Source organism: Geotrypetes seraphini, chromosome 6 (genome assembly GCF_902459505.1).
Source record: "Geotrypetes seraphini chromosome 6, aGeoSer1.1, whole genome shotgun sequence".
NCBI classification, from domain to species: domain Eukaryota; kingdom Metazoa; phylum Chordata; class Amphibia; order Gymnophiona; family Dermophiidae; genus Geotrypetes; species Geotrypetes seraphini.
In genome coordinates, this window is record NC_047089.1 from 135,921,874 (window position 1) to 135,946,380 (window position 24,507).

The window sequence follows — 24,507 nt, forward strand, 5'->3', positions numbered from 1 at the left end:
TCAGATCTAGAATAGCAAGCTCTATGCTGCAAACATACAGAAATCATAGGACGGAAGTGCTTCTGTATCCTAGCTATTGTTCCTGCTTCCCCCTGCAGCCTGTTGGCTGGTGTTTGTCCAGTAGACTGCAGGGCAGGAAATTGTAGCCTAGCAGCTGCCAATGGGTAAGGCAAGTACAGCAGACTGACAATGACCAAAGGAGCAGGCAGATTCAGATAACTTTATTGACATGACAATTATACCTATGTTGCCAAAGTAATAACTATAGCAGTTAAAAAAGACAAAGATACTGGGAGATGAATAAAGGGAGTAAGGAAGGGGTGAAGTGAATGGAAAGGGATTACTGCTGTGAAATACTGGAAGAGGCACAAAGGAGTTGTAAAGGGAAGAAAGACTAGGTGATGGAAACAGGGCCTGGACTGGAGCTGTGGAAGAGGAGTAGAAACAGGATGCGAAGGTGTGAAGAATTCATGAAGAGAGCATGAACTCTGTGGTTTAAGGTTGCTAGCAGAAGGAGACATGATCTGGAAGAACGGAAGGTCAGGCAGAGGGAATACAAGCTGAAGTCAAAAAGAGATGGTGATTAACTGTGTAGGTATACGGGAAATAGCAGCCTGAGGGAAAGTGGGGGTAGGGGCAATTCATGGTGGTGAGAAAAGGGTGGGAAGTGGAGGATGGAGTAAGACTAGAAGAAAGTGAGATGAGAGAAGCCATAGAAAGACAAATATACATGGAGGAAAAATAAATGATAATGTTATGGGAGGCAGACTGGAAGAGAATCCTTAAAAGATAGAGCATGAGGACAGAGAAAAACCCAAGAACACGTAGAGATGGATTACTGTAGTTAAACTATGGATACAAAGGCTGGAAAATTGTTTAAGGTTTTAGTAAAGATTTCTGTGCTCACTGGGCTGGATCAAAGGTAGACAATAGTTATATTATGCCCTTCTCTTCCAGAATTTAATATGTTGTTTTACTGGAAAGACATGGAGGAGCAGGAGGAGATTATGCCAGTATTTTATATCATAATCTTGGGAAAAAAAAATCTTTAAAATTGCTTTTCTTTGACAGCTATGAAATACAGAGACCTGTGATTGAGTCTTAAATTGAAAGGGGAAGAGAGTAATACCATCTCATCTTTTTCACAAAAATAAAACAATCATTCCCTTATTACATCTTATGAGAGACAGTGGTGTTAAGGACCAAGTGGGCTCATTATGCTGTATTGTACTAAAGAAGTAGCATGACAGGATTGGCAGCAGCAGGAAGAGATTACAGGAGGGATGGGTAGAGTTTGGAAGAGGTTATGGCATTCTTGGTTTGGTTTTCCTTTTGGCTCAGTTACTAAGCCCTCCCAGCACTTTTCAGTTACTAAGCCCTCCCAGCTTTTGGGATTTGTGACCGATTTCGCTATGCAGGTCACAATAAATGAGGGCATACTGCTATAGTGGTATGCCATCTCCACATCCTTCCATATAATGTGTGCCAGAGAAAGAGGGGAAAGGGTAGGGTTACCAGATTTCCAGATTTACCCAGACATGTCCTCTTTTTAGAGGACTGTCCAGGCGTCTGGATGACTTTTCAAAACCCAGCACTTTGTTCCGGGTTTTGAAAAGCTTTGAACTCGGGGTCACATCTGGAGGGCATCTGCGCATGCACGGATGCAACACGGTGATGCCACATGCATGTGATAATAATAACTTTATTCTTTTATACCACCATAACCAAAAGTTCTAGGCGGTTTACACTAAAAAGAGCTGGACAATCAGCGAAATACAATAATACAGTAAAAAAATACAAATATTTATAAAATAGAATTTCAATAATAAAACTCACTAAGTAATAAACTTATCGAACAAAGTGGCCTTAATTATTTTCTGAAAACAGCAATAGGATAACATAGCTTGCTGAATACATTTACCTAACCAAGATTGTTGCCTACCAGCTTGAAATGCTAGAGTCCTATCTACACCCATTAATTTTTAGATAAGCAAATAAGTAGAAGTTTCTAGTTTCTCTTGCTGGTCTATGCAACACAAAAGGAGGAAAAAGGTAAGCTGGAGACAATCCCGATATCAGCTTAAAGCAGATACAGGAAATTTTGAATACTCTTGCCTCCAAAGGCAGCCAATGAAGTAAATGATAATATGGACTAATATGGTCATTCTTTTTTAAACCAAAAATCAATCAAACAGCTGTATTCTGAATTATCCTTAATTTCCTTAGAATTTTTTTGGATGCTCCTAAATAGATAATGTTACAAAAGTCTAAAATAGATAAAACTAATGCCTGCACCAATAGTCTGAACGATAAAGGATCAAAATATTTTTTATGGTTCTTAATTTCCACAAAGTAAAAAAGCATTTTTGTACCACTAAGTTCGTGTGTTCTGCTAGTGTTAAATGTCGCTCTAGTGTGACTTTGGAACTTTGACACTTTCAAATAAAGTCCATTTAGGAACATCGTCACTCCACAGAATTTTTTTTGTTTTCTCTGGATTTTCTTCTTTGTGGATATTTTGGGGTCAATTCCTTTTGTTCTTTGGTCTAGTGTGACTCCCATAATTTTGATAGATTTAATAATCGGGTAGTCATGACCATTAAGATGAAACAATGAGTTTATTATTTTGTCATTGGGACTAGCCAAGAAAAGTTTGGTCTTTTCCGTATTGAGTTTCAGTTTGAAATTAATTGTCCACTATTCTATCTGAGTCATAATAGAGAAGATATCTGGTTTAAAATTTCAGTGGTAAAATTATTTAGAGGGATTAAAATAGAAATGTCATCTGCGTATATATAAAATTTTACATTTTAACTCTATAATAAATGTCCTAAAGAGGAAATGTAGAAGTTGAATAAGGTAGGCGATAGCGAAGAACCTTGGGGCACACCAGATTGATTGCTTCATGAATGAGAATAGTTACCGTCACAAATCACTTGATAATCTTTTCTTCAAAAAACCTTGAAACCAGTTCCAGACTGTTCCACCACTTATTTCTGTAAAAAGGAATGATCAGTGACACTCGGAAAAGCACACAGACAATATAAATGCATAGACAAAGACCCTTTATTATACTGAGATATTGTGACAGGGAAGCTCCTGTCACTGGTTTAAACCCGGTTTTAAACCCTGCCATGCAAAGGGCTGTTCCTATTCCTAAGCCCAGGAAGCTGCCCATTAACTCTGTTCCTACTGTAAAGAGCCAACAGGCAGGGCAAGACAGAGAGAGGAGGGCAGAAACCACAATACCTGATTTAGGGCACTATAATCACTTTTATAATTCCTTGGGCAGTTCTCCAGTAAAACCTCTGGTGAAGAAAACTGGCCCAGGAAGGGTTAAGGAAAGGGGCAGAGCTGACAGGCCAGACGAACCCAGAGGGAGAGTGGGAACGAGCCTGCAGCATAAAACCAACACACCTGGGAACACTCAGGGGAACTCAGGAACTGCAAGAGAGAGACGTGCCGTGCAGAGCGGGAAAGAAACAGCTAGGAGTTTTCTGTCCTACAGCCCTCACGAATTAACAAACTTCTGGCTCCCAGGCAGAAGCTCAAGGGAGGAGAAAGGCTTCCAGAGCAGGGCTGGCCGGTAGCTGCCCCTGAAGAGAATTCCTATCCAGCCTCAGAGAGCGGGGAGTCCCTAATGGAGACAGAGATAGAGGTCTCTGAAGGAAGTGAAATGGGGTGCAGTCTGGCAGCCTGGGATCTCCTATCTAACTACAGTCAATAAGGTAATGAATGGGGGAGGGGAATGAAAGTTAACATCTTTCTGTGCAGCGTTCTTTCTCCCTTAGGCAGGACTGTAAGGAAGTGTGAATGTGTCAATTAGAGCCCGAGAGATAGGCCTTGCAGAGAGAGTGAAGGAGGTGGGAACCCTAATTAACCTCCGAGAAAAGCCTGAATGGGAATTCAGTGACCTGACATTACATAGCCCTGAATAGGGGAACTTTTGGGTGGGGACTTAAACCAGTCAGGAAAGGGTGGATGGTTCCCCAGCCCCTACCCCAGGAGCATAAGGGTAGTGGGGACATTGTACTTCAGGTGGGTCAGGTGGGAAAAGCTTCCTGAAGTATCCACAGGCACAATTGGTGAAACTGAAGAAAAAAAACGTTTTTGTTTATTTTTGGTTTATCTGCCTGAACAGCAGTCTGGACTCTCTTATAAAGGAGAAGCATTGCTGATGTATTGTTTGTTTCAAGTCCACTCAGTTTCAAGTCGACCTCATCACCCCGCTGCAGAACCTGAGCTCCCTTCAGTTATTCCACAAAAAACTGAAAACCTGGCTTTTCAGCAAATTGTAGCTCTATCCTTCCCTCCTTTCTCTCCCCCTTTCTACACATAAGTTCATGTAATCCTTTTTCTTCTTCTCTACCCACTATTTTAAGTTCTTGTAAACCGTGTCGAGCTCCATTCTCATGGAGATGATGCGGTATATAAACTTAAGGTTTAGATTAGATTAGATTAGATAATAAAAAGAAAAATCTGAACTTTACAAAGTGAGCAGTGTATTGTACTTTCTACTAGGATTATCCAGCGGGAGTCCTCCAGGGAGCGCTCCGTCCTGTGCCTGGGCGGGAGCCGGGTTGCCAGCGCTAGGCTTATCCCTGGCCCCGCCACAAAATATATATATATATATATATATAAAATCTAAAAATTATATATATATATAATCTAAAAATTGAAAAACATCACCATAGCCTCAGACACCAGTCCTCACAATCGGGAATCCCTTTCGATTGATGGATTGGGTGGGCCACAGGACTCCCCTGTAGTTGCAACAATATATGGATTCTGTAAAAGGTAATGACATATATGTGTCAGCGTGACCTATTACTAAGGCTACCTTCATAGCCTCCTCCTTAATTCTCATTTGAGCATCTTTTAATGTATACCAAATTTTATCATTTGAGGGCCAATCAGATTCAAGTGTATATTGCCTCGTGACTCCCTTACCAATTACCTCTAATAAAGTCCATTGGTTGTAATTTGTAGGATTGGGATCCTCCCGTAACGCATCTTGTACTGCTGCTTCTTGACTAATTCGAACAATTTGGGAGTGTCTGTGCATCCAACATAATCCCTGCTGTGCCCAGCTCCTGCACCCAAATTACCCATTGTATTAGTGGTTCCCCTGGCTGCTGTGTAAAGCATGCCATAATATCCATGACTTTCTCTTGAGTAAAGTCCTCCATAACATCATTTCTAGTCAGATTTTCTCCTGTTTGCAGATTTTCCTGTAATCTTCGTCTCCTCACAGGCTTTGCTTCTAAACTTTATGCCTGCTCTCCTTCAACAAATATATCCTCCTCACTGGTATTAGAATTTGAATCCCAAATATCCCCATCCCATTTGTCTGGATCCCAATCATCTGGCAGATGGGAAAGTAAGGTTCTAACTTTTCTGGCACTCGCTTTCCTCTCCATTTCTTGTATTTATATTGTGATCATCGTACAGCTGCCTTTTCTGCTACATTTCCCTTCCTCCTTTCTGCCCCCTGCAGTCCATCTCCCTTCCCTTCCTCTTTTCTGGCCCCCCTTCCAATCCAACATTTCTCTCTCCTTTACACCAGTCCAACATTTTTTTTTCTCTCTTCCTCCTGCATGCTTCTCCTCTGGGATTTACACAGGTGAGGCTGGACTCATTTTATAGCACTGGTCTTTGACCCGGGGGCCGCTGCGTGAGCAGACTGCTGGGCACGATGGACCACTGGTCTGACCCAGCAGCGACAATTCTTATGTTCCTTCCCTCAACCAAACATCTCTCTCTCTCTCCCTCCATGAGTCCAACTTTTCACTCTCTGCTCTCTCCCCCTTCCCCAGTGTAACATTTCTCCTTCCTTTCTGCTCTCCCCATCCATCTTGCCCTCTCCATGAGTCCAACACTTTCTGCCTTCTGCACACTTTCTCTCTCTGTTCTTGCCTCAGTGGCATCCCTCCTTCCCACCCCCCAATCCAATATGCTCTCTCCCCATGCACCATCTCACCCTCCCCTCCAGTGTTTAGCACCTTTCCCTCCCTTTCTGCCAGGACCAGCAGCACTTCTTCTCCTTTCCTGGACAACGGCAGTACCCCTTCTCCCTTCCCTGCTCCCCTTGTCCAGCAGAAACCCTTCCTCTCTTCCCTGCTCCCCTTGTCCAGCAGTAACCTTTTCTCCCTTCCCTGCTCCCCTTGTCCAGCAGTAACCCTTTCTCCCTTCCCTGCTTCCCTTATCAAGCAGTAATTCTTTCTCCATTCCTTCCTCCCCTCCTCCCCTTGTCCAGCAGTACCTGTATTTTGGCCGCAGTCTTGTAGGCAATCTTGCACACTGGACAGGAAGAGAGGCTCCAGCGCAGGCATCAGCTGACTTGCAACTTCCTGTAGCTGTCGCGTATGCCGCGACTCCTGCCTTCACATATCTGCTGGATACGTGAAGGCAGGAGTCCTAGCATATGCAATGGCAGTAGGAAGTTGCAAGTCAGCTGAGGCTGATGCCAGAGCCTCTCTTCCTGCCCAGTGTGTGAGATCGGGTACAAGACCGCAGGCTGCAAAATAGCACTCGTGGGGCTGCGAGTTTGAGACCTCTGGTATAGATGGACCAGGGTAGACTGAATGGCTATGTGTGGTATAGATGGGCTTGGGAGTAGGATGTTAAATTGTGGCAATGAGTTGGGGTTGGGGAGAAAGAGAGACTGATGGGACTTGTAGTACTACACCTAGCATTTCTTTTAACCATAAGTCCTCCCTGTGTGGCATCACCTACTGTACTCTTCATTGTAAAGACAGCCTGACCAATTGTGTTGACAATCCACCATGCTTTAATTTCTTTTTTGTAGATAAGGTAATTAGTGACAAGTTGAGCACCCCTAATCATTTTGAAAAGTTGGCTCCTATGGCCATAGAGATGGAGCCAGTGTAAGTGTGGATGCCTAAATATGGCGGGAATTCATGTAACTTACAGTGCTTTGTAAATTGTGGGCCTGATTCTGTATATAGCACACAAGAAATTGGTGCTGACTAGAATGGTGCTTAGCACCATTCTACAAGGTGCTTGTACCGAATCATGCTTAGTGTCTGTGTGCGTCACATAACTTAGGTGTGTCCATTTAAGCCAGCTAAAACCAGGCCTAAATGCCTGCGCCTTAGTTGTGCGTGCATCGGATATATTCTATAAGAATGTGCATAACTTTTAGGAATGTCCATGATCTGCCCATTGCCATACCCCCTTTTTAAATTCATGCCATGTAACTGGTGCAAAAATTTTATGGAATTGCAATTTAAGTTGTAAGCATAACTTTTAATTAATGCCAATTAGCATCAATTATGAGATGTTAATTACTACTTAGCACCAATTAGGGCAATTAAGTTGTGCATGTACATCGACTATGCGCATTGATGCGTGCGGAGAACCTTAGGTGCCATATACAGAATTTGGGTGTGCGTACATAAGTAGGATCTCTGCCCGTTTCTTGCTGTTGCTCAGTTCATTTGTATGCCTCCTTTGCAAATGCACACTCTGCTGAATAGTCGCATATTTATAAAACAGCACTTGGGTAGTTTGCTGGGATAAACATACATGTGCACATATATATTGTGTTTTGGCTCCAAAACACAGTACTGTATATATATCTTATTTTCAGGGATGTCTTATTTTTTTCATGTAAAATGATCATCTCTTCTTTCCTCTCATCTACCCCCAATTCTGCATATTTCCTTTCTCTCCCTCACATGTATAGCACCTTTCCTCCCCTCTCACCCATCACCTTATGCAGTATCTTTCTCTCTCTCCCTCCCATCCCTTGTGCAGCAGAACCCTTGCAACTTCTAGCCCTTCCTTCCATCCCTTGCAGCTTCTATCCCTTCCTTCCTCCCATCCCCCTGTGTAGTATCTTTCTATCCTCCCTGTTGCTGCCACGCACCCCCCTCTCGTCCCTCCCCATGCTGACCCAGCTCTCCCGTCCATCCGAACTGCGAGACAGAAAGAAATACATTATAACAAACCGGCAGCGTCGGCAGCAATCTAGACAGGCTGCTTCGCGGCCTGGGCGTTCCTCTGCCGCATCACTGATGACATCATCAGCAATGCAGCAGAGGAACAGCCCAGGCCGCGAAGCAGCCTGTCTAGATTGCTGCCAACACTTCCGGTTTGTTATAAGGTATTTCTTTCTGTCTCGCGGTTCGGATGGGAGGGAGAGATGGGTCGGCAGGGGGGGAACCGCTGCTGCTGCTGCCGGCGACTAGGGATTATTTTCGGGGGTAGGGCTTATATTAAGACCTACCCTGAAAATTATGTTAGGGCTTAATTTCGGGGTAGGTCTTATTTTCGGGGAAACACGGTACTAGTATTCTCAACATTTATGTGTGCAATAGGTATGTAAATATTGGTGCCAGGTTCATAGAATTACCCCTTCACCTGTTCTTCAGAAGTAGTTGGTGATGTACAATTAATTTTTAAAAATCTTTTTGTAGTCTTCTCTTCTGAGTGCCATACTTGGTGAGCTACCCAAAGTCTCGGGCTTTGTGGATATCCGAGGAAGAATTGGCTATGTTTCACAGCAGCCTTGGGTGTTTTCAGGCACTGTGAGAAGCAATATATTATTTGGAAAGGAGTACGTGAGAGAAAGATATGAAAAAGTGTTAAGAGCTTGTGCGCTTAAGAAAGTAAGTGGCTCTCTCTTTCTACAATTCAAAACTAGTGAGGTTTGGTTCAAGGCCAGAGTGTGCTAAAGTGCTACTCAGCAACTCCAAAGGGCTTGGAATTGCTTTGTAATCACTTATAGTAGTGATTCTCAAATCTGTCCTTGGGAGAACCCTAGCTAGTCAGGTTTTCATAATGTCTAGAATAAATATTCATGAGATTGGTATGCAGATCTATCTCATGCATATTCATCGTGGCTATCCTGAAAACCTGACTAGCTAGGGTTTTCCCTGGACAGGTTTGAGAATCACTGGACCACCAGGAATTTTAAAAGTACACAGGAGAGTCATGAGGGAGGTAAAAGAAGTTCAAGATGACCATTAGGCGCGAGGGATTTCAAAGGTACGCAGGATAGGTGGGAGGGAGGTAAAGGTTTTTAGAGTTGGCTGGGACAGGAGGCAGGAGGGCTCCCTCCTGTTCCGGCCCACTGCTGGACCACCAGGTCTTACAGCAGGCCCAGTAGAGGCCTGGTAGGTATCGGGAGGGGAAGGGCACAGGACAGGGAGGGAGGGGGGACAGGGTGCAGAGCCAGACAGGGGAGGGAGTGGTGTTTGAGTGCAGTCAGGCAAGACACTTGAATATTAAATCCCTGGTTTATATTCGAGCCAACCTTTTTGTGAGGGAAAAAGGTTACCTCGGTTTTATTTGAGTAATTTGGTAATTGTCATGTTATTGTGCCACTGATTTGTGCTCTGTCCATTGGACATCACTTCTGCACATTTTATCTGTTGCCCTGGCAATAACCACAGTAAAAATCTGAAATGCACTAGAGTTGCATGATATTAATAAAAGGCTTTGATTTTAAGATACTCCATTTAAACTGAAAAGTACAAGCATTGCTTTCTTTTGTATTACAGGACATACAGCGGCTAGAAGATGGTGATCTGACTATGATTGGTGACCGTGGAGTTACACTAAGTGGTGGGCAGAGGGCACGAGTGAACCTTGCTAGGTGCATTAATGCATTCTCATCAGTGTTTAGGGTGAAGTGCTGGGCTGAGGTATATGTTGATGTCATACCTTTCTATTTAGAAAAGGGAGATTTGCCTTGAGATGAGGTCTGACCAGGAGCAGTAATCCTCCTAAATGCATGGCCTGAAGTGTTTGATTAAAATGTAGAATTTTTTCAATCTATTTTGGTAATTGGTGCTAACCTGCCCATGTGATTTATTTTCAGTCCCTGTGACAGCAGAATTTGTGCTCAGAGTCCTGGAGCCTTCTTATTAATAGGTTATGATGATTAACTTGTTCTGTATTGAACTAAGGTTTGTCTCTTCACATGGCTTATTTGTCCTTCAGAGCTGTCTACCAAGATGCTGATATCTATCTCCTGGATGATCCACTCAGTGCAGTTGATGCTGAGGTTGGAAGGCATTTATTTGAAAAGTATGTTATTTGCTTTCTTACCTTTTAATTTTACTTTATATACACTGAAAATTTGAGGTTTTGATTGGAAATGACTTATCTTGTGTTTTGTCACTTGAGTTGTACAATCAATAACTCTTTGATCATTAAAGAATGGAACTAATAAGTAGCCTTAGACATATTAATCAAAATACATAGCTACTGAACCCACATATCTAATTTTAATCATGTTTATTTTAGCAGCCATTAAACATATTTTCAGAAAGTGTATTTTCAAAAGTTTGTGATCAGTATTGCTAGGAGACTTCAACATGCCAGATGCAGATTGGAACACACTCTCCGCGACTACGGGTAGCAGCAAAAGAATATTAACCTCCATAAAGGGTGCACGTATCAAGCAATTGGTATTGGAGCCCACCAGGGACCAGGCATTAAAAGACCTAGTTCTCACCAACGGAGATAGCGTCACGGAAGTCTCAGTAGGAGACACACTGGCCTCCAGCGACCATAATATGGTATGGCTCAACCTCAAGAAAGGTTTCCCTAAGACAAACACAGCAACAAGGGTTCTCAACTTTAGAGGCACAGACTTCAACCGCATGGGAGATTTTGTCCATCAGGAGCTACATAAACAAGCAATTTCTGACAATGTGGAGGATATGTGGTCGTCTCTGAAGTCCATCCTACACGAAGCAACAGACCGATACATAAAGACAGTAAGTAAACGCAGGAGAAACAAAAGACCCCAATGGTTCAGTAAAGAAATTTCAGACCTAGTTAAACAGAAAAAAGACGCATTTATCACCTACAAACATTTAGGCAGAGATGGGGCGAAAGAGGACTATCTAGACAGATCTAAAGCTGTCAAAACAGCAGTCAGAGAAGCCAAACTCCGAATGGAGGAAGAGCTAGCACGGAAAATTAAGAAAGGGGATAAATCTTTCTTCAGCTATATTAGTGACAGGAAAAGAAACAAAGATGGGATAGTACGCCTGAAGCAATCGGACGGTAACTTTGCGGAATCAGATTCTGAGAAGGCAGAACTACTAAACAAATACTTCTGTTCAGTGTTCATCCGCGAAGCGCCGGGAGCTGGTCCACAGCTGCAGACGGGAGATAACCAGAAAGACCCGTTTCAAGATTTTGAATTTACGCCCAGTAGCGTCTATGACGAACTATCAAGACTCAAGGTAAACAAAGCCATGGGACCGGATAACCTACACCCCAGAATGCTCAGGGAGTTAAGGGAAGTCCTGGCAGAACCATTATCTGTTCTTTTCAATCTTTCCCTAAGCACAGGAAGGGTCCCCTTGGACTGGAAAACCGCCAACGTAATCCCACTCCACAAAAAGGGCTGCAGGACAGAGACAGCAAACTACAGACCAGTGAGTCTCACGTCTATAGTGTGTAAACTCATGGAAACACTGATCAAACAGAATCTTGACACAATCCTAGACGAAGAAAAACTGCGTGATCCACACCAACACGGGTTCACCCAGGGCAGATCCTGCCAATCTAATCTGATTAGCTTTTTTGACTGGGTTACTAGACAACTGGATGCTGGAGAGTCACTGGACGTGGTATATTTGGACTTCAGTAAAGCATTTGATAGCGTCCCTCATCGAAGATTACTGAACAAGCTGAAATCGATAGGATTAGGAGACACTCTAACTACATGGGTTGGGGATTGGCTGAGCGGTAGACTTCAGAAGGTGGTGGTGAACGGTACCCCATCCGAAGCATCGGACGTGATCAGTGGAGTGCCGCAGGGCTCGGTCCTGGGCCCGATTCTATTTAACTTATTCATAAGAGATATGACGCAAGGACTTAGAGGAAGGGTATCACTGTTTGCCGACGACGCCAAACTTTGCAACATAGTAGGCAAAAGCTTATTACCTGATAATATGACACACGACCTACTGTTGCTGGAACAATGGTTAACTACTTGGCAGCTAGGCTTCAATGCTAAAAAATGCAAGATAATGCATCTGGGTAAGAGAAACCCGCGTAGAACTTATATACTAAATGGTGAGACCTTGGTTAGGACCACGGCGGAACGTGACCTAGGGGTGATCATTAGTGAGGACATGAAGGTTGCCAATCAAGTGGAGAAGGCTTCCTCCAGGGCAAGACAAATGATGGGGTGTATCCGCAGAGGTTTCGTCAGCAGGAGACCTGAAGTTATGATGCCGTTGTACAGAGCCATGGTGAGGCCTCACTTGGAGTACTGTGTTCAGTTTTGGAGACCACACTACCAAAAGGACGTGCTGAGGATCGAGTCGGTTCAGCGAACGGCCACCAGGATGGTCTTGGGGCTCAAGGATCTCACGTATGAAGAAAGATTTAAAAAATTGCGGCTGTACTCACTTGAGGAAAGAAGAGAACGGGGAGATATGATTGAAACATATAAGTACATCACAGGACACATCGAGTCAGAAGATGATATCTTCTGGCTCATGGGACCCTCGACCACCAGAGGGCATCTGCTGAAAATCAGGGGAGGGAAGTTTCATGGCGACTCCAGGAAGTACTTCTTCACCGAAAGAGTAGTGGATCATTGGAACAGACTCCCACTCCAGGTGATAAAGGCCAGCAGCATGACGGATTTTAAGAGAAAATGGGATACTCACGTGGGATCTTTAAGGGAGTAAATTCAGGGGAGGGGATACTTGGAATGGGCAGACTTGGTGGGCTATAGCCCTTTTCTGCTGCTTTTTTCTATGTTTCTATTGGAACAGAAGTTTGAATCTCCAAAGGGGCTGGAAAAGCCTGCTTTAGAGATCCAAAGTTCCAAGGACTGCTGTGGAGCTGTGCTGCATTAGATGGTGTAGGCATCCCCTTCTCCTCCCCTGTGCGAGTCTGACCTCTTTCCCTCTGACCAACCCCGTGCTATGAGATTCAATATATCTGCAGGCCTTCCAAAGAAGCAGTAGTGGTGGCAGCCAGCTGGCAGAGGTGGTGCTGTGAGCAGGCAGCTCATGGCTGACCCAGCCAGAGCATTCCCTCTGCCACATCACATCTTGTAGATGAATGACGCAGCAGAGGAAAGACCTCTGTATATTTTATAACAATTTTGCTGTGAAGAAGCATGTTATCTCTGCAGATACAAATTTTCAGTTTTGAGAAATGCAAAACCAAGCATCTGTGAGATTTTCTAGCTAGAAAAATTGCCCATGACATTATAAAAGGATTAATGGAATTTATTTATCCCAAATTTAAATATTGCATGAATATATAGCCTCATGCTATATATAATTAAAAGCGAATCCAATGGGACACTGTTACCTGAGTACAAATTATATTACAAGGATAGAGTAGATTAAATTGGCGGGGGGGGGGGGGAGGGGGAACGGATGGACATTGCGCTATATGTTAAAGAGGGAATTGAATCAAACCAAATAAATATTCTGCATGATATAGATAACAGTGGACTCCATATGGATAGAAATTTCATGTGTGAAGGGAAGGAATATACAAGTAGGGTTATACTAGTTTCAAGTTTCAAGTTTAATATTTTTCTTGATTGATCGCTTAATCGAATTCTAAGCGATGAACAGTTTAAAATACATTCAATTAGAGACAAAACAGTACAAACTTTAAATAATAACATTGGGTAGATAACTAGTACATTATTCTCATTACATAAGGTAAGATAGGGGTTTGAAATACAATTAATAAAGAAAAGCAAAACAAAGGAAAAGCACAGTAGGGAAACAAATAACAACAAAACATAATAAAATAAAATAAAATCACTGGTCTAAGAATTGTTAAATTAAATATTAAAAGCATCTTTAAAAAGAAATGTTTTTAGATTACTTTTAAATTTTCCTAAGTCCTGCTCATTTCGTAAGTAAATTGGGAGAGCGTTCCAAGTCTGAGGAGCAGTTACTGAAAAGATAAACTGCCGTCTAGTATTAATAACCTTAAGTGAAGGAATGGTCAACAAATTTTGCTCATTAGATCTCAAGGTTCTGCTTGGGTGATATGGTATTAGTAGTTTATATATGAATGCTGGAGTCTTGTAGAAAAGAGACTTAAAAACAAGCAAACAAAGTTTGTATGTTATCCGATGGATAACTGGAAGCCAATGTGCATTTTTTAAAAGGGGTGTAACATGATCAAATTTTCTAGACTTAGTGATGAGTTTAATAGAAACGTTCTGGATAATTTGAAGACGTTTAAGTTCGTTTAGTGGTATCCCCAGGACAAAATGAGCAGACAGATGAAGAAATGTTTTCAGAAATTAGGAAAGCTGGCAAATTGGGAAACAGTATAATAAGGGGTGATTTCACCTACCAAAATTTATAGGAGAGAGTACAATAAATCACTGAATAATTAACCACACATACTCATATATTCACTGGAACCCCTCTCCCAAGCCTATCCAACAGGGACAAAAAGCCACAGCTCAAACAAAATGGCAAAGTGGAGAAAAAAACCTATTAGTCTTCATGATTAAAAAAACCTCCACTTTGTCACATATTAAATAGTCCAAAAGAAACGGCAGGATATCGGCCTTCAAGGAGAGAATCAGTTCCACTCTGGTATTCATACACAGTTCTATTCAACATATAGGCCCCGATTTTGTAAAGGGCGCCTAACTTTAGGCGTGCTTTAGACGTCCGATTTAAGTGGATAATGAGCGATTTAAGGATCTTAACAAGCGTTAATTGGGACTTAGATGGAGTTAGGTGTGAGATAGGCGTACTCAAAACAAAGACGCGATATAGACGCGGGTTTAGGGAAAAGTCACGTCTAAGTTTGTAGACGTGGGCGTAACGCACGTAACCTGGGCGTGGTTAAGGATAGGCACCACATAGACGCTAGTTAGGCAGCAGACGCGTCTAAACTTCGTGGAAAATGTAGGCGAAGGAAAAGCTGGTCTAAGTGTGGTTTTTGCTTCATTTCAATGTAGTTTCAGCTTTTGTAGCCGGTGACTTCCTATAGACGCAAGTTAAGCGTGCCTTTTGCTTCTGCAATAATATTTCCTATAGTGAGTTCGAATATGGGGTTTTTTCCTTCAATCTCCCTCCTAATAGATTTAATAAGCCACCATATCAATAGAGCACATCAATATAAACATATTGCATGGAAAACATAGTACTTTTCTGCCCAAACAGTAATATAATTTACTCATTACACCACCTTTGGCTTTCCTGCTTTAAAAAAACCCTTTTTCTCAACAAACAGTGCTGCAATCATCTTTTTCTTGAGAGCAAAGAAAGAACATGAAAAACATATCATTATTGCACACATTACTTCATTTCTCAGTTCTTAAAAAGAGAACAAACATATACAGACCTTAACATGCATTTTCCCTCATTGCAAAATGGAGCTCTTCAGCTGCACAAAACTGACCTCATTGTGAGATCATCAAGCTGCACCTTCAAGGTAGTATGCCACAATTAAAAGATGCGCTGGGTGTTGAACTCACAACCTCTGTATGATCAGCCCAGGATTTTAACACATTGAGCTACAACAGCTTCTACTCATGTGGAGCTCACTGCCCTGTCATATCATAGTTGACTGACCTGCCTATGTATCATCTTATTAGCTATCATATCACCATCACCACAACGAAAGCATTTCTGGCTCACCAGGTTAATGCACCTTGGTCACCTTGTCCATTGCAAATTTCCCAGTTCAAATCCCACATTCACTCATTCTAACAGCTTCCTATTAGCTGTCATAAGAGGGTCTAGGTGGTGGATTTTGCGATTTTATCAGCACATTTCCCTTTCCAGGCAAACTTATTTTCTCCTTCCCATGGCTAGGACATCCTAAGCTGTTATGGGAAGAACGATGCTATTTGTGGCTCACCAGGTTAATGCTCTTTGTTGTACCTTGTCCAAGTCCCACTCTCACCTTCACTCATTTTAATAGCATCCTTACAGCTCTCATAAGTGGTGGACTTTGCTGTTTTTCATCAGCATTCTGCAGTTTGCAGGCACAGGTGCATCAGATACATTCATCTTCTCTCTGCTACAAGCCATTGTGGTAGGAATGGATTTCCTTCTATGCAATATCCGCGCAGGGCAACAGGTATAACAGTTTACTTAAAACTTCAGAGGGCTTGGACAGGTATTGATGGAAGGTACATGTTTTTGAGATGTACCCTAGAGACTTTCCTGTTGGTATATTCAGCTTGGCTGGTTGTGTTTGGGTTGGGGGAGTGGGTTTAGAATGAGAGAGAACAGGCTGCTTTAGACATCTGAGAATTGCTGCAGATCATTTTAAAGATCAACTCAAATATGTTTAAGCAAAGGAATGGCCAAAGAGTTTGAAGGTTATCAAATATCAAATATTTGCTAACCGCACTCAAGACTTGAACCCCTGATGTATGGAAGATAAAAGTAGCACCTTAAGGCATAGAGCTATAGAGGGAACTTTGTTTAGAATTTGGTAACAGAGCCTCTACAGACTAAGCAGATGACAAATGGCTTCTGGTAAAAGCTTTGAGAAGGGAAGGAATTGATTAAAAATCAGTACAGGTGTGTTTGCCCAAACTACACCTAAAGCACGCCCAATCAGATTTGAAAGTGTTCTGGTGGGAAGTCCAAATGGTGCCTGTGATGTCAGACACTATTTAGGCATGCTTAGTATAAGAAGGTCCATCAGAGCAGTGTTTTCTCTTTTAGGACTCCTATTGTGTGTTATTGCTTATGCTGATTTCTGAGACTTTACTTTTCTTGATTATCTTTTAACCTTTCATTCCTATATATGCCACAACTCTCTCCATTTCATAGGACCATTGGCATCTATAGTAATTTGCAATTTTGATGTTTGTCTAACCTTTTTCATCTTTCCAGGAACTCCTTGCTAGCAGCTAAGATAACAAATCTAGGTGAGAATGATATATTGCTAGCTACTTAGGTGTCTTTATTAGATAAAAGCTGAGGCAGAACTGATTTCTTCTTTTGGACTCCCATTCTGTGTTATTGCTTATGGTGATTTTCCATTAACTTTTTCTCCCCCTGATATCTGCCACAACTCTCTCCATTCCACTGGGTCATTAGCAGGTCTGAGACTTAGTGATGATAAAAATTGATTCCAGGAGTGTTGACTGAAACCCCCCCCCCCATATTGTTTGAAACTTTGGTGCCAGCAAAATGGATATGCAGGTTACATGAATATGTGGAACCTATGATGTTGGGAAGATGAAAGCAGTGCTTTTCCTCATAGAGATAAAGGTAAATCATTTTAGAGTCATAATTGACAGGCATCCTTATTATAAAAAAGGAACAGTGTTTTTTTCCTTCTGTTCATTCTAGCTTTTATTCTGAGACTGTGGTGTGACATATTCTCCTAAGACTTCTGTTTGTTATTTTTGCCACAGATGTCTATCTTAACTTTTTCCCCCTTTTTCTCCTGATTTCAGGCTCCCAGAGTGGCTAATGACTCCCCTTGTGTTTCCCAGAGGCCATAGCAGGTCTGTCAAACTGGGTTCAGCACAACAATTTGCACCTGGCCAAAGCTCAAATCCCCAAACTGAAAGAATAAGTGAGAATGATGTACTGCAACTTTTCTTTGCCCTTGTGATGAATTATCTACATTTTCAGAATACTAACATGTTTCACACTTTTTTCCTTCAGAAGGGTGTAGTTATAGAAGATTTTCTGAGAAAACAGTCAATTGGTGAGTTTTAGACTGTCTTTTACAAAGGTGTGCTAAATCCACGCATGTGTTAACTACTAACGCGTGCATAGGATAACATGCACACATTAAGTTTTACCGCACGCTGAAGCGGCACCGTTTAGGCGCTGTTAGCGTGTGCTAAAGGTTAATGGGTGCATGTTATCCTAAGGATGCATTAGTAGTTAGCGCATGCGTGGATTTAGTGCACCTTTGTAAAAGACAGTCTAAAACTCACTAATCAACTCTCAATTTGTCTCAATCCATCTTCCTTTTTCTTCAGCCTGCCTTCTCCTACCAGGAGCAGATTATGGGACCTTACCAATCCTACCACAGTAACAACTTGGACCTACGAGTGCCTTACTCTGCATACCTGTCATCCATCTCATCAAACTGCAGCTGCCTGATATTACACTTGCATGCTGCTTTCCTGGACTGTGCAATGAGAATCTTAGCACATTTTCACCTTGTGCTTATTTATATTGAGTAGCAACCGGGCATTAGTATTTCCTTAATAAGCACCACTTCAGCTACTTCATCACATTGACATTTCTCTTATCTAGTGTTCCACGAGGCTGCAAAGGAGAGAAGTGGGGAGGACCTTAGGGGGTGGCAACCAGGATAATATTTGAGAAAATGAGATTAGATGAGAGCTGGAGAGGATGAACAAGGTGCAACAAGGTGCCTTAACTTGGTGGCTTCTTTCAGTCAGGGGAGAGGTTTCCTACTCTAAAAGCTTGAGATATGCTTAACTGAAGCCGTTTTGTCATGCTTTGGGTGCTCCGTTTCGGATCCGCAAGCACGCCAAAGCTGTTGCCCAAACGATGCCTAAACGGAACAGTATAATCCAACTAGAATTGCTATGATTTTAAGGCTGATTCTTTAGCACAGCAGTTAGAATGAAGGTTTGGGTGTGAGACTGGTCTGGGTTTGACTCCCTCATGTCCTTCAGCTGACAAAATACTCATTTTAATAAAAATGACAATCTACAGACCAATCACATCTAATTTTCATTTCAAACCACAACATTAGCAATACTAGAAACAGTACATTCCAAAAGTTGAGCTTGCATTTGATAAAAACAGCAGTATTTCACTCCATGTCACATTTATTGAACCCTACTTGAGATTCTAGTTTGGGACAGTGAAACCAGTGCTTTAAAGCATTGAGCTACCAGTCTTATGTCTCAGCAGATCACTAAGCTATAATATGACAGGGGAGTTAGAGAAACTGGAGTGGAAGGTGATGTAGCTCAATGAGTAAAAGCGCTGTGCTGATCTTCCAGAGGTTGTGAATTCAACTCCTGGCCCGTCTTTTACTTGTGGCATTCTACCTTGCAGCTGCATACCTCCATTTGCAATGAACTAGAATCCACATTCAGGTCTGTTCTGTGTTTTATTCTGTTTTTAAGCTTGGCCAGTTGAAGTTATGGGCTTTCTGTTTGCTTTGAAGAATGAGCTGATTGTAGCAAGAGAAAGAGAGTGTAATTTAGAGGAAGGAAGCACTTCTAAAAACCTCTCTCAAATAATGTCTGTGGGATGCCAAAAGAAAGCTGATTGGATGACCTAGGCTGCCTAAATAGCATGTATCCTGCTAACGCCTTTCTGGAGCTTAAACCACGTCTATCTAAAGCCTATACGATGCTCAAAGTCCTATGCTTTACACTTCTTATAGGAGCTAATGATACCATTGATATACAAGTTTCTGTGAAGCTTCCTCCTTTCCATGCTGATGTTTCCAGTTCAACTCCCACTCAGTACATCTCAGTCAAACAATAATCTTATATGTATCCTTTTAAACATGGCATATTTTATGACTTTTTTGTTTTTATACTGTTGAAATATACAGTTCTGAACTAATAAAGAAAAAGGATATAACAGGGCAGTGAGATCTACCTTGTTCTGTCTCCTAGCAGAATTAACTGCCATTCACTACCTATAAGGAGTAGTATAATCCAATCAGAATTGCTATTATTGTATGGCTCATTATCTAGCACAGCGGATTAGAGTGAAGGTTGGCGTGTAAGCCTGTCACATTTTTTCAATATGCACACTGATGTTCCCAGATCAACTCCCACTGAAACTAATATATTATAAATATCCTTTTAAACATAGTATACTGTGTTTTTATTATCCTTTTAATGATGGTATACTTTGGGTTAATTATGTTAAAGTTTACAGTCCTGAAATAATGATAACAAATCAGTAAAAAACACATTTTATATATAACATCGTAGGGACGTCTATCTGATGTCTATATTAGGAAAATGGATTTTTTAAACGAATATTGGACGTCTACCTGACGCCTAAGTAACTCTGATTGGCACTTGTGCCACGAGGATGTCTAAAGCACGCCTAAAACTCAATTCATATATACCGGCAAGGATCAAAATAGAACAACAGGGGGACTCTTAGCTGTAAACTTCAAAGCACATGCCAGTTCATCAACTTCATAATCTTCTCTGGTGCACTGCCGTTTCCTACCACCCCACAGGGAATCCCCGTTTTGCCAAAAATCAGCATCAGGTGTTCGTCCTCTTCCTTGCAATCAGGAACATCTCAGCTCAAAGTTAGATCTGCCAGTGCCATGGTTGGTGGGACACGGCAGTGCATTATAGATTAATCTAATTGGCTGAATTTTGTCTAAAGCTATGTATTCGAATTTAGGACTGCTATGTGTGGGACCGGAGTTTACAGTTTAACCTAGTGGTGCCCAAACCTGATCCTGGAGGCACCGTAGCCAGTCTGATTTTTGGGATATCCACAATGAATATTCATGTGAGAAATGTGCATGCACTGCCTCCTGCCTCCACTGCATGTAAATGCCTTTCATGAATATTCATTTTTGTATATTCTAAAATTCTGACTGGTTAGAGTGCCTACAGGACTAGGTTTGGCAACCACTGGTTTTAAACATTTACCCTCACTTTTACAAAACTGTGCAAAAGGTTTTTAGCACCGGCCAGCGCACTGAATGCTCTGCGCTGCGCTAACGCTCATTAGAACTCTGTGACCATTGAAGCAGCACAGAGTATTCAGCATGCCAGCCAGCGCTAAAAACTTCTTTCGTGGTTTTGTAAAAGGGGTTGGTTGGGGGTGTGTGTTGATGTCATTCTAACTAGCTATTTTCAGAAGGCCAACCCAAGTACACTTCTGAATGAACCCTTTTCATTTCCAATTAGATTTATGTGTCTTGTAAATTTACTGTAACTGCACAAATTTAACAGGTTAAAGTGGTCCAATTTTGGCTGGCTAAATCTTTTGAGTATTAACCCTAGTGTGTGATTGGGTGATCACCATACAAGAGTAATTGTGGTTGGAGGTTTGGAGGCACACAGCTCTGATGGCATTAGGTAAAATAATTATGCTTTTCTTTCATATGTCTCTATTTCAAAAATATATCTAGCCTTTTAATCTGACAGTTTGAAACACAATATCATAACATAATTTATCTTATTTTCAGGTGTATTTCTCAAGTTCTTCACAAAAAAATCTGTATTCTAGTGACTCATCAGTTGCAGTACCTTGGTGTTGCAAAGCAGATTCTGATACTTAAAGAGGTAAATTTTGAGAATTGTCTTTTGTTGCCCATTATCTTGCTGTGGAGGAGTAGTCTAATGGTTAGTGCAGTGGTTTGAGAACCTGGGGATCTGGGTTCAATTCCCACTGTAGCTCCTTTTGACTCTAGGCAAGTCATTTAATCCTCTATTGTCCCAGGTACAAAAACAAAACCTTAAATTGTGAGCATATAATGTATACAGCTCTGAGTATGTCTAGTAGCATTACAGAAATGTAGATATAAGGATTTGTAAGGCCTGAGACATTTTTTATACAAGTTCTAGCTAGTAAAGTAACGCAAGTAATCAGATTTCTTTGTTGATAAGTTTGAGTCAGAATTCAGAAAGAATGAGTATACTTTACTTTTTGTAAAGTTGGGAATCCAATATAATAAAACCCTAAGCGCATGCACACTTCAATCTCCGTGCGCCCTGCGTCCGTGATCCGTGCTTCCATGTCAAACATGCGCAGTGCCTGCCTTTTGCCCTGATCTCCAACGCTGGCTGGCTGACTGCCTGCGCTGCCGGGACACCTCTTCTCACCCCCGGATCAGCAAAGGCAGCAACTGCGGTTTCATCAAGCAGCCTTGGGGCATTTGCTAGGCCGGCCCACTTCGATAATGCAAGGTGGGCCGGCCTAGCAAAAGCCCCGAGGCTGCCTGGGCTAGTGGATGCTGGACAGGGGGAGCAGGGAAGGGAGAAGGAGTGCTACTGGATAGGGGGAGCAGAGAAGGGGTGCTGCTGGACAGGGGGGAGGTAAAAAGGGAGAAGGGCTACTGCTGGACAGGGGGAGCAGGGAAGGGGTGCTGCTAGACAGGGGGGAGGTAAAAGGAAGGGAGAAGGTCTACTGCTGGACAGGGAGAGCAGGGAGGGGTGCTGCTGGACAGGGGGGAGAGACAGAAAGAAAGACAGACAGACAGCGGGCCAGGGAGAGAGACAGAAAGAAAGACAGACATAACGAACAAAAGAAAGAAAGGGGGCAGGGAGAGAGAAAAAGACAGACATACAGAAAGAAAATAAGAAAGATAGACATAGACATACAGAAAGAAAAAAGAAATAAATGCCTAAGTCTACACATCTAGCACCCGTTAATGTAACGGGCTAAAAAACTAGTAGATTATAACAAATAAATTGATTATTCTCTGATATTCTATTCTGTTTTTTTCCCTCAGAGTACTTTAGAAAGGAAATATTTTTATTATTATGTCATCTTGAGCCAATTTGGCACATAAGGCAGACAGATGCATCTTCCACACATGTTACTCTTGCGTTTCATCAAATACTTTTGACCAATTGCTTTTACTCTTGCCAAAGGCTAATGTTAATGCTTGTGCCCAACTAATGGCAGTTAGGCATGGAAATGTAGGTATTCTATAACACTGTGTTGAAATTCTGGGAATACCTCTGACTCATCCATGCCCCTCCTATGGCCGTGCCCCTTTAGAGTTCCAGTCTATGAAAATTTGGCACACTTTACAGGACTGCTAAGAGACAAAGCCGGGCATGGGGCAAACAATCTTTAAGAGCTGCTGCCACCTGTCCCACCCTGCCCCCCCACCATGCCTGGCCTGCACCTTCAGTCAAAGGTAACGTCCTCCCCCCACCTCATCTACTTTCACAAGTTTCTCTGTAAAGAGGTTGCTGGCAGCAGTGGCAGTGACTCTTGTATACTGCCTACAGCTGACCCAGAAACCTCCCCTCGCTGCAGGATGAAGTTATATCTGAGGGAGATGGGATGCATCAGAGGGGAGGTTTCCAGGTCAGCTTCAGGCAGCTTGTGAGAGTTGCTACTGGCGACCCTTGAGAGAGAGGCTTGTGAAGGGAAGGAGGGGAGGGAGATAAAGGTCCTTGGAGCAACCCTATTAGGATGACTTTCTATAGTTGGCCCATTTGGAGGTTGGGCCTGGGAAAATCTTGCCTTGCCCCCCCCCCCCCCAGTGGCCCTAATGTTAAAGAACAGGGCATAGGACAGATCTGTGTATAATTACTAAGGACTGCCAATTAAGCGCTTTGAATGCCGATTACTATGCTCCATGTGCAAAACTGAGCACCTAACTTTGGGTGACCCATGCAGAATCCCCCCAGTATGAGCTTTTAAATTAAAAATTCATTTTATTGATTCATCTGCTTCATCATTTTTAAGACAGATTTGTTCAAGCACTGTAATACTATAAGTGAATACTGGTGCAAAACAAAAGTTGGAAAAGAATACAGAGCATGGCTAATGGAATACGTTAGTGTGAATATCTGTTTCTGTATACATTTTAACGTTAAGGTTAAATGAATGAATGGAACAGTATCCAAACATAGGTGATTTGTAAAAAATACATTGAAGTCAAGTGTGAAAATATAAATCCAGTAGATGTCATTGTCAAAACATATAAAAGAGTGGATTTTATATTTAACCACAGGGTGCCAGTGTCTCACAGCAATAAGTATTAGTTGGCAGTACTCATAGCAACCATTAAGAAAGCTGTAAGGTTCAGTTGATAAGTTTTATAGTAGAATTAACACAAAATGAAATTGACTTCTGAATGACCAAGAAACAGCTCATTAGGGACAGAGTAGGGGTGCATAGTGAGGAACACATACAGAGTTTCTTCATGGAATTATTGTCGGACCCGATATGCATGCATCTGTGTCTGTAACTTGAGAATAGGGAAGAGACAGTTTAAAAGAAGCAATTCTATTACATCCACTCAGGAGTCCATATTTATGGTGATCAATCCATTCCTATAAACTGGACTCATAAAAGTATGAATAGAGGCGGAGCACAGTCTCCCCTTCCAGTTTTTCTTCTGCAAGCGAACTGTGCATAAGTGTTCTGCTCTGCTTAGTTTTATTTTTCTTTTTGGCCTTAAGTTCTTTTTTTCTGAAGCTTTGGTGCCCTGAGACCCCATTCTTGGGGATCCTCTGCCTGGGAAAGAATGCAGGTTCTGCTGAGCCGAACTGCAGGGCAAGCCTCCAGGTGGACTTGGCGAGCCAGCTTGCTGTAAATCTTCAGGGCTTGGGGTCTGTTCTTCTGGGAGCCAGCTCACCTTCTGAGTTTCTCAGTGGCTTGAGGGCAGGCTGTGGGCATCCTGTGTAAGAACCCTCATGGTATCAGGGCGCCTGCTGCATAGTTTGTCAACCCCCGTCATGCTGCAAGGTTCCGTAGGGGTGGAAGTCTCAGTCGGGGTTGGTCCTACCGGCAGCCTGAAGATTTCTGGGTTTGGAGTTGGATTTGGAAGCATCTGAGGCAGAAAATCCTTTCATTCTCTCCAGCTGCAGTGAAATAGATAACT

At 42.3% G+C, this 24,507-nt stretch overlaps 1 protein-coding gene across 13 annotated transcripts in view; it reads left to right on the forward strand.

Moving 5' to 3' along the window:
• ABCC4 (ATP binding cassette subfamily C member 4) overlaps positions 1-24,507 on the forward strand; it is a 627,262-nt gene that overhangs the window by 178,011 nt on the left and 424,744 nt on the right. For 12 of the 13 annotated variants that reach the window (XR_004539971.1, XM_033950379.1, XM_033950383.1 and 9 more), the window contains 4 exons: positions 8,442-8,633; positions 9,528-9,622; positions 9,970-10,056; positions 21,130-21,226. Coding sequence is in view for 12 of the 13 variants with exons in the window: in XM_033950379.1 (XP_033806270.1) it covers positions 8,442-8,633; positions 9,528-9,622; positions 9,970-10,056; positions 21,130-21,226 (471 nt within the window). In the remaining variant the exon portion in view is untranslated. The remainder of the gene's footprint in view (positions 1-8,441; positions 8,634-9,527; positions 9,623-9,969; positions 10,057-21,129; positions 21,227-24,507) is intronic. The other variant, XM_033950382.1, reaches the window with a different exon arrangement.